Source organism: Tachysurus vachellii, chromosome 24, assembly GCF_030014155.1.
Source record: "Tachysurus vachellii isolate PV-2020 chromosome 24, HZAU_Pvac_v1, whole genome shotgun sequence".
Classification (NCBI taxonomy): Eukaryota; Metazoa; Chordata; class Actinopteri; order Siluriformes; family Bagridae; genus Tachysurus; species Tachysurus vachellii.
The window spans coordinates 2,050,456-2,060,455 of NC_083483.1; the positions used below are offsets into that span (position 1 = coordinate 2,050,456).

The window sequence follows — 10,000 nt, forward strand, 5'->3', positions numbered from 1 at the left end:
AGCTCAGAGATCAAGAAGGACAGATGGTGCTGCCAAGAGGCATCATAGCAGCTGGTCCTGGAGGTCCTACAGGTTCTGTGTGTCTCTGGGTTGTATTTAAGACTCAGTTTAAGCAGGGAGACCCTGTGGACACTGTTCTCACACACACACACACACACACACACACACACACACTCATTATAATGGTAATCTGGGCCTCTCCTGACAGAAGTGGATTCCCGAAGGTGTCCAGAAAGGACACAGGAGTGTAAAATGCATGAAGGACTCATTTACATCAAAGAGAGGTTGTGCATCAGATTGTCCCTCAGGGGTCGATACACAGTTTGTTTTTTTTGTTTTGTTTTGTTGTTTATTGCTGCAGGCGCCGAGCCAAATCGAACAGAGCTCTGTTTTTTCCCCGTATTTATATTTGACTCTTTTAACCACATTGTACATGTTTTTTTTTTTTTTTCCTAAAGAGGAATTTATTTCATTACAGTCACATCATGAGTCGTGTGTCTGAGACAGTGTGTGTGTGTATGTGTGTGTGTGTGTGTGTGTGTGTTTGTACAACACAGGCTTTAAACACTATCCACCAGACGCTTTGGAGAGGAATAAAGCTGCCACTCATCGGTTTTAGTTAACATCTCAACAGCAGGAATGTTCTTTGTGTGGAAACCTTTCTCGTGTCTACGTTTGAACTGAAACAGACGTTTTGTTGGTGGTGTCGTGATCAGACGTGATCAGTGTTAACTCAATACGTGTCTGAGGTTAATATCCCAGTCTTCAGTGCACCTACACACCTGTCAATCATTCCATATTTCTATGTTGATTGGCTTTTGGTTGATCGGTCTCCAGTGTTCAACTCCTTCAAAATATGTCTCTGGCTTTTTCCACTCTGTCTGACTGTCTGTCTGTCTGTCTGTCTGTCTGTCTGACTGTCTGTCTGTCTGTCTGTCTGTCTGACTGTCTGTCTGTCTGGCTGACTGTCTGTCTGTCTGACTGTCTGTCTGTCTGACTGTCTGTCTGACTGTCTGTCTGGCTGACTGTCTGTCTGACTGTCTGTCTGTCTGTCTGACTGTCTGTCTGTCTTACTGTGTCTGTCTGGCTGACTGACTGACTGTCTGTCTGTCTGTCTGTCTGTCTGACTGTCTGTCTGTCTGTCTGGCTGACTGACTGGCTGTCTGTCTGTCTGACTGTCTGTCTGACTGTCTGTCTGTCTGTCTGTCTGTCTGTCTGTCTGGCTGACTGACTGGCTGTCTGTCCTTCCTTTGTTTTTTTGAACTCTCTGGCTTCTCAATCTGTCTCTTTATGAACTGTCTGTCTTTTTCTCTCAGTTTTTGATTTGTGTTCTCTCTCTCACACACTCTGTCTGTCTTTCTGTCTCTCTCCCTGTGTGTCTCTCTCTGTCTCACTCTATGCCTCTGCTTATTACTCTCTCTCTCTCTCTCTCTCTCTCTCTCTCTCACACACACACACACACACACATATCTCTCCATATCTGTTTGTTTCTCTTTGCCCCTCTATTTCTTGTCTCTGCTTCTTAGTCTCTCTCTCTCTGTCTCTCTCTCTGTCTCTCTCTCTGTCTCTCTCTCTCTCTCTTTCTCTCTCTCTCTCTTTCTCTCTCTCTCTTTCTGTCTCTCTCTCTCTGTCTCTCTCTCTCTCTTTCTCTCTCTCTCTCTGTCTCTCTCTCTCTCTTTCTCTCTCTCTCTTTCTGTCTCACTCTCTGTCTCTCTCTCTCTCTCTTTCTGTCTCTCTCTCTGTCTCTCTGTTGGTCATGTTGCAGGAGAACTTATTAGATGAGCCTTTTTCTGGGCTTCTCCGGTGGAGCCGATGATGATGATGAAGCCTCTCACCTGTCACAGTGTGCGCACTTGAAGGGTTTGGCACCCGTGTGTTTGCGGTAGTGTCTCGTCAGTTCATCGCTCCGTGCAAAACGCCACTCGCAGCCTTCCCATGAGCACTTGTAGGGCTTCTCACCTAAACACACACACACACACACACACACACACACACACACACCTCATGGGATTGCTGCAACAATCGAAACCAGTGACATTATGTTTTAATCAGCCTGTGAAAAAACAACCACAGTTTATAAATATACACAAGGAAGAGAGAGTACATCACTGTGTGTGTGTGTGTGTGTGTGTGTGTGTGTGTGTGCTCGCTTGTTTATCTGTATAGTAAACTGGGGGGATGGTGGAGCTTATTTGGACGCTATCATTAGCGTGGTAATGATGCTTAATGGGGAGGAACTTCATATTTACTGTCAGTCGGCTGCCTCTGTCTGAGCCGTGAGACGCAGCCACAAATCTTCCCAACGAGCCTTTAAAAAACGTCTGCACGCACAAATCAAAGCTAAATTGCATGCGTATCAATTTAGTCCTCTGGGATAAAGAGCAATGCAGTAAGCCGGAGAACCGGAGAAAAAAAAAGAAAAAAAAAGCATTTCAGCGTTCTTCCTGGAGAGCCAAACAGTCCCGGTGCTATCGTCGAGCATTTATTTCACTGCACCTGGTTTATGGAATAAATAAGATTAGGAGTAATGAGAGGGGAAAAAAACAGGAACTAATATAACAAGCCCAAAGTCAGATTCATGGATTGGTTCCACTTGACACAGCGGGTCTATAAAGCAAATAAAACTCTGAGAGACCATATCAATAAAGGAATTCACGCTTACACACACACACACACACGCACACACACACACGATCAATAAGGATCAAAGCTGCTTTTAGTGCTTTTGCTGCTCACACAAAGCCGTTTTTTTCTCATAATCCTGATGACGTGACTTTAGATGTAGAAACGATGCACTGACTCAGTGTATGTATGGATGTTCACGGCCGTGACACGTGCAGCGGTGACACGTGGTGCAGACATCACGCTGTGTGTCCGACTACTCCGTGCTAAACTTCCAGTTAAACGCTACTCTCGTGAAAAGTGACCGATTATTTAAATTTCTTGATTTGCGAAGCATTTCCATGGAAATGTCAAGATGTTTATGGCATCTCTGTAGAGTTTGCATTTAGTAGGAATATCACACCCCACACACAGACACACACACACACACACACACACACATACGGCACAGGTTCAGACCTGTGGCCGCAACTCAGAGCAATTAGAAGTCATGGTGGCACGGATGCTGGAGACGGTCACCTAGCAACCAGGCATGAGCACAATCTGGAACTAGCCAATTACGGCCTGTGCTGCCAAGGGAGGATGCAGTCGCCTGGCAACTGAAGCCCTACACAGTATGTGTGTGTGTGAGTGTTTGTGTGTGTGTGCTTGTGTGTGTTAGTGGTGTAAGGTGACGCCGATGCCGGGAATGAGCGTCTGTTCAGCCAAGATGTGCAGGTTGCTTAGAAACCACTCCTACTCCGCAAAGAGATAAACACACACACACATGCGCACACACACACACACACACACACACACACTTTTCCTCTCCTTACTTTATCTTTGTGTTTCTGCATAGTTCCTCTCTCCTGGTCATAATGACAGATAGAACCAGTGATGATGTAAATAATGAAACACACTGAGCTGAAAAAGTCTCTACAATTAAACAACCCCCCCCCCCCATCTGTCTGTCTGTATGTCAATCTGTCCTTCACTCTCTCTGTCTTTTTCACAGTCAACCATATCACACTGATCACTCATTCTATATGCCTTCATACTTGTATCTCTCTCTCTCTCTCTCTCTCTCTCTCTCTCTCACACACACACACACACACACACACACAAATATCTATTACTTCCTGAATGGATGTTGAAGTTCCTGAGAGCTTGTGATGAAGTCCTGAGGATGTTTGAGGAAACCTCCATTGAGGAAACATCATGATGCTGAGCTCGTCTAGGTGTTGCAGTAATGCGAGATTAGTAGTATATGTGTGTGTGTGTGTGTGTGTGTGTTGGTTCTACCTGTGTGTGTCCTCTGGTGTGCCTTGAGGTGAGAGCTCTTGGTGTACACCTTTCTGCAGCCGTCAAACTGGCAGCGGTGCACTCTCTTCTTGTTGTCGGACGAGTCTTTTCCCCCCGTGGTGACGATTGCCTGTTCGCTGTCGCTGGGTCCGGGCGAAAGCGGCCGCGCCACGGCCAGTTTCAGCGTTAGAGTCCCGTCGGCCGTGGTACAGAGGGTGTGGGGGGTCTTGAGAGAGTGGCGCTCCAGTTCTGGGGAAGAGGGTGGAGTCAGGGAAGTGAGTGCGCTCAGCTGGGCCACGTCGACGCCTGTGCTGATGTCGGAATGGTCCGGGGTGGATGGCGAGGTCAGAGGCTCCCCATCCAGGTGCAGCGGGGATGATGTGAGGCTGATGAGTGACGGGTTTAGTGACTCGTCCTCTACGTGTCCTTCGATGAAGTCTGGACAGAGCAAACGGTCCAGTTCATTTTCGAAAAGCTCTGATAGTCGCTTGGGTTCCGTCTGAAGGTAGCGCTCGAGCTCTAGACACGTCTGAGGAAACACAAAAACCACACTTACACTTACGAAGTTCTGACACCAGAGACTCCTTTCAAAAGTGTTAAATAAATGTCTCAGGACAAAAAAGATCATTTTTCATCTTCTTTCATGTCATATACAGTCAGTGTGATTGAGGTGCTATGAGCTGCAAGATTGTCAGTGACACTGTGAGAGAGAGAGAGAGAGAGAGAGAGAGAGAGAGAGAGAGAGAGAGAGAGAGAGACAGAGAGAGAGACAGAGAGAGAGAGAGAGAGACAGAGAGAGAGACAGAGAGAGAGAGACAGAGAGAGAGAGAGACAGAGAGAGAGAGAGAGAGAGAGAGAGAGAGAGAGACAGAGAGAGAGAGACAGAGAGAGAGAGAGAGAGAGAGAGAGAGAGAGAGAGAGAGAGACAGAGAGAGACAGAGAGAGAGAGAGAGAGAGAGATAGAGACAGAGAGAGAGAGAGAGAGAGAGAGAGAGAGAGAGAGAGAGAGAGAGAGAGAGAGAGAGAGAGAGAAACTTGAACAACAAGATCCCTGAGAGATAAAGGTGATATTTCATGTGAACTTAACAGACCCAGAGATGATATTTAAGGTAACACATATATAACACACATCTGATGGTCTGCTCTCTTTAGTTTTCCTCAATTTCCACAAACAAATGTGTAAAAAAGCTCAGTTCACTGGTTAACACACCACAGTCTGTCACGGTCCCTCGACATAAAATAATACAGCAGAAAAAAAAGATGAAGAATCAGTCTTTCCACAATCTAAACTCAGTCCCAGTTGTGCTGCATGATGGCAATGACGAATGGTTATGTGTGTCCACTTCCCTGACCCACTGATGAAGTCTCTCTCTCTCTCTCTCTCTCTCTCTCTCTCTCTCTCTCTCTCTCTCTCTCTCTCTCTGTCTCTCTCTCTCTCTCTCTCTCTCTGTCTCTCTCTCTCTCTCTCTCTCTCTCTCTCTCTCTCTCTCTCTCTCTCTCTCTGGCATGTTATTTGCCTCAGCAGGTCTTCAGAGATAGATGGTTAGACCGTGATTGATTACACAGCGGCGACTGGAGCTCTCTGGAGCTGAAAAAACACAACTGACCTGAATTACCTGCTGAGGGAGGGAGAGAGAAGGAGAGAAGGAAAACAGAACGAGAAAAGAGAGAGAACGAAAGGGACGCAGTGGCAAGGAGAGTTCGATAAGCATATAGACAGACAGATGGAACAGAGAATGGAAGACTAAGAGAAAGAGGAACTTACGTCCGCCCCACTAGCTCCTGTTCTAGTCCTTTCTCTGCTCTCTCGGCTTATACCTGACACGTGACTTTTGAGTGTCATTTGAATTACTTTAAGAAATAAAGTATCTGAGGGATTTAAAGTGACGTCCACTCGATTGCATGTCAGAACTGAAACATCTCTGTCCATCAGGTTTTCCCAAGTGGAAAATGTTGAGCGGTTTCAAGCACATCACCAAGCACTGAATCTCTTCTCCGCTGCATTTAAATCGAAAACCGAAAGTAGTTATGAATCTAGAAAATCCAGAAGACTGCTATTAAAGATGGTACTGCGCCACACGGTTGCAGCCATCGTGCGTAGTTAAAAGGTTCGCGACTTGTACTGAATGTGCCTGCGAGTGTTATGACCTTTGCTAAAGATTTTCTAACTGACTTCTTCTTACGATTCTTGGATCTGCCCAAATAAACACACTAATGTGTTGATGCAGGGGGGCACGGTGGCTTAGTGATTAGCACGTTCGCCTCACACCTCCAGGGTTGGGGGTTCCAGGGTTGGTTGCATGTTCTCCCCGTGCCTCGGGGGTTTCCTCCGTGTACTCCGGTTTCCTCCCCCCAGTCCAAAGACATGCATGGTAGGTTGATTGGCATCTCTGGAAAATTGTCCCTAGTGTGTGTGATTGTGTGAGTGAATGAGAGTGTGTGTGTGTGTGTGTGCCCTGCGATGAGTTGGCACTCCGTCCAGGGTGTATCCTGCCTTGATGCCCGATGACGCCTGAGATAGGCACAGGCTCCCCGTGACCCGAGGTAGTTCGGATAAGCGGTAGAAGATGAATGAATGAATGTGTTGATGCACTACTTTTTCTACGCACATCCAAATGTTTCACAACTGAGGAAAAACAATTAAGTAACAGAGTCATTATGAAGGTTCTGAAGACAAGACAAACACTCGGCAATAAAACACACACTCGCTACGTTTTTTTTGTTCCAAGAATCACGCTCTCGTTTTTCCTCGGCTGAGTCTGTCCTGTTTGCTCTTCCGTCTTACTGTAACACTCAATTGTGTATTCATTTGTTTGTCTGTTTTATTTCCCCTAGCTATGCTCCCATCGCTGATTTGATATATTACACCTTCTGTTTAGCTGCGCCGTCTTTGCTAATGGAATGAAATGTAATGTGTGTGTTTGCGATGCGGTCGGCTATAAAAGAACTTTTTAATGTTGGCACGGAATTACAAACAGGCGCATAAACATGATACGTCCATAACTATTAAACTTCGTGCTCATGGAATATCCTGATGTTAAAATATCATTAAGAATGTCAGCCTTATTGCAGGAAGACGTAAAGCATGGTATAGTAGAATGAAGTACTTTTTCTCGCTATTTCTCTCTCTGTTTGTATGGCATTGCTTCATAAACTCTGCATCCATTTTCTGGACCGCTTGTCCTACACAAGGTCACAGGGAACCTGGAGTCTATCCCAGGGGACTCGGGGCACAAGACTTGTGACACCCAAGATGGGGTGCCAACCCATTGTAGGGCACAACCACACTCATTTCCACACAATGTACAACCTACAATGCATATCCTTGGACTTGGAGAGGAAACTCCCTGACGATCGAATCGGGATTCAATCCCTCAACCCCAGAGATGTGGGGGAAGTCGTGGCCTAATGGTTAGAGAGTTTGACTCCTAATTCTAAGGTTGTGGGTTCGAGTCTCTGGCCGGCCACGACTGAGGTGCCCTTGAGCAAGGCACCGAACCCTCCCAACTGCTCCCCGGGCGCCGCAGCATAAATGGCTGCCCACTGCTCCGGGTGTGTGTTCACGGTGTGTGTGTGTGTTCACTGGTGTGTGTGCACTTTGGATGGGTTAAATGCAGAGAACAAATTATGTCACCATACTTAGCTGTATGTCACATCACTAATCACTAATGTGGGGCAAATGTAAACGTAATAAGGCCTTAAGTATCAAGTTGGTGGTCAGCTGGATCAGGTAGTGTGTTGCGGGGTGTGGGTTAGTGTTAGATAGAGAGAGAGAGAGAGAGAGAGAGAGAGAGAGAGAGAGAGAGAGAAAGAGAAAGGGCACATGGTTTTGCTGAAGCAAGGTCCAATTGGCTGCTCTTTTTCCTTCTTATCTCACTTTTCGGTCACTGTTCACCCAGAGGCCTTGACATTCTGAGGATATTGTTACCGAAAATGCCAACAGAATCGAATTCGTCTCTAATATATGGATGTCCAACCACCATCCCCCAACCCACCTCCATGTTCCCTGTAAATATAACGACTGGTTTATCTTGGCCTGTCTATACTAAGTGCATATCAGTTTAGTGCAATACAAGAAGGGCATTTCTCCATTTTTATTCATTTTTCCTGCAGGTAAAACAGACAGGACAAGAATCACAAGATCTACTAAAATTGATGTCAAACAGATGATAGATGGATAGAAGGAGGGATAGATAATTCCTCCACAGTATGGTTTCCCCCTAGTCGGGGTTCTTACTCGAGCGCTCGGTAGACGTTTGATCAACAACTGAATGTGGGCATGCCTGCTGTAGACTGATGGACAGGAGAGGCTCATTCGTCCAGTCCTGCAATAGCTCATCGATCTGTAATGTTAAACTTAGGCCAAGAGGTGGACACACACACACACATATGTGGACAAATGAACCTCTGCCAGCATGTTAAGGAGGAGGCTTATTGCCAGCTGGCTGACAGGTAATCAATAAGACACAAAAATCAATAAATTGGGGGGATGGTAAAAGATAGTGCGGGTGTGATTTCATCACCAGAGACTCTAGACTGGGTTTTTACACACAATCATACAGTTGAATAAACTTGTAGAGTTGTTAAGGTCCACAGAAAGAGACTCTTGACTGTGGCATGGATTTGGACTCCTGACCATCAGAACCTCGTGCGGTTTGTCCCCAAACTGTCGCCAGAAAGAATGAAGCGCACAATTGTCTAGACCAGGAGTGTCCAATCCTGTCCTTGAAGGATCTGTGTGGGTACAGGGTTTGTTTCTGATTTCACCTGTCGTTCTTTAGTAATCTTTGGGTTTGTTTTTTGTTTGGTTGGAAAGAAAACCTGCACCGACACCAGCCCTTTCAAGATAAGACTGGCTTTTTTGTGCTGTTTGATTACTGGAACTCAACAGGCCACAGATCTGTCACTGCCCCTGTTCACAATGCAAGCTCCAGAAAGACACGGTGTCAAGGTTTGAGTTGAAGAACTGCTACCATGGACTAGAGGCTGACAGTAGACTTTGAGACTGAACGTAGGAAAACAACAAAATCATCATAAAAGTCGTGTAGTTGTGTTTTGGCTTTATTTAAGAGCAGGTGACGTGACGTGACATACGGCTAAGTACGGTGACCCAGACTCAGAATTCATTCTCTGCGTTTAACCCATCCAAAGTGCACACACACACACACAGCAGTGAACACACACACACCGTGAACACACACCCGGAGCAGTGGGCAGCCGTTTATGCTGCGGTGCCCGGTGAGCAGTTGGGGGGGTTCTGTGCCTTGTTCGGTGCTGAGACTCAAACCCACAACCTTAGGTTTAGGAGTCAAACTCTCTAACCATTAGGCCACGACTTCAGGTGAGAGGTCAGATATGAAGCTTGCAGGACAAATGAAGACAATGTTCTTGTTAATGTGTTACATGATGCATTTACTGCATCCTTAGTAACTACCTGGTTAGGATCTTCAGGATTGTTCGTATTTGGGAACAGTGTGAACTGGTGTTCGTTCTGGTGTTAGCCAACGACAAAGAACATGTCAGTTTGACTGCCATTCAGCTTTTTGTTTCCACACAGTCATTGCCGTTGTAGTAAATGCAGCCTAATGCCTGCTGACACTCCTAAGCACCCGTAAAAAAGCAAAGCTGGCACTCGTGAAATGGATCCTGAACAAGCTGTTGGCAAAAGCGTTAATAAAGCGGGAGGGGACCATAGAATAAAACAACAACCTCGACTTAATATCAGGAAATTTCTCGTCTCCTGTGTTGATGCTGGATGGTAATAAATAGATGATGGGCGTGCTTATCTCCGGCTGTGGCTACCTCTGCACGCCATCTCCTCAGCTTGTTTGAAACGGCTAATATCTTGTTTCAAAGGGAGCATCGCCTGCTTTACTTTGATAACTAAGCGCTAGCGATGTAGCTCCTGTGACATAACACCAATTAAGGAATCACACGGACCCACACTCACACAAACGTGGGCCGCAGCACATTTTTATGAGCAGATAAACCTGTTTTTTTTTTTTTTTGCTGCTCTTGTATTTTAATGCTCTAAGCTTGTTTTAGTGCCGAGGGGGGACGGCTGGGTAATTAGCAATAAAAACTAGCGCTCTGATAG

The 10,000-nt window shown here is 46.0% G+C and overlaps 1 protein-coding gene across 1 annotated transcript in view; it reads right to left on the bottom strand.

The window, feature by feature from the left end:
- The window catches only part of klf7a (Kruppel like factor 7a), a 21,928-nt gene that overhangs the window by 950 nt on the left and 10,978 nt on the right, over positions 1 to 10,000 (bottom strand). The window contains exons 2-3 of the mRNA XM_060860406.1: positions 3,904 to 4,432; positions 1,836 to 1,959 (exon numbers count right to left, since the gene is read on the bottom strand). Of these exons, the coding sequence (XP_060716389.1) occupies positions 1,836 to 1,959; positions 3,904 to 4,432 (653 nt within the window). The remainder of the gene's footprint in view (positions 1 to 1,835; positions 1,960 to 3,903; positions 4,433 to 10,000) is intronic.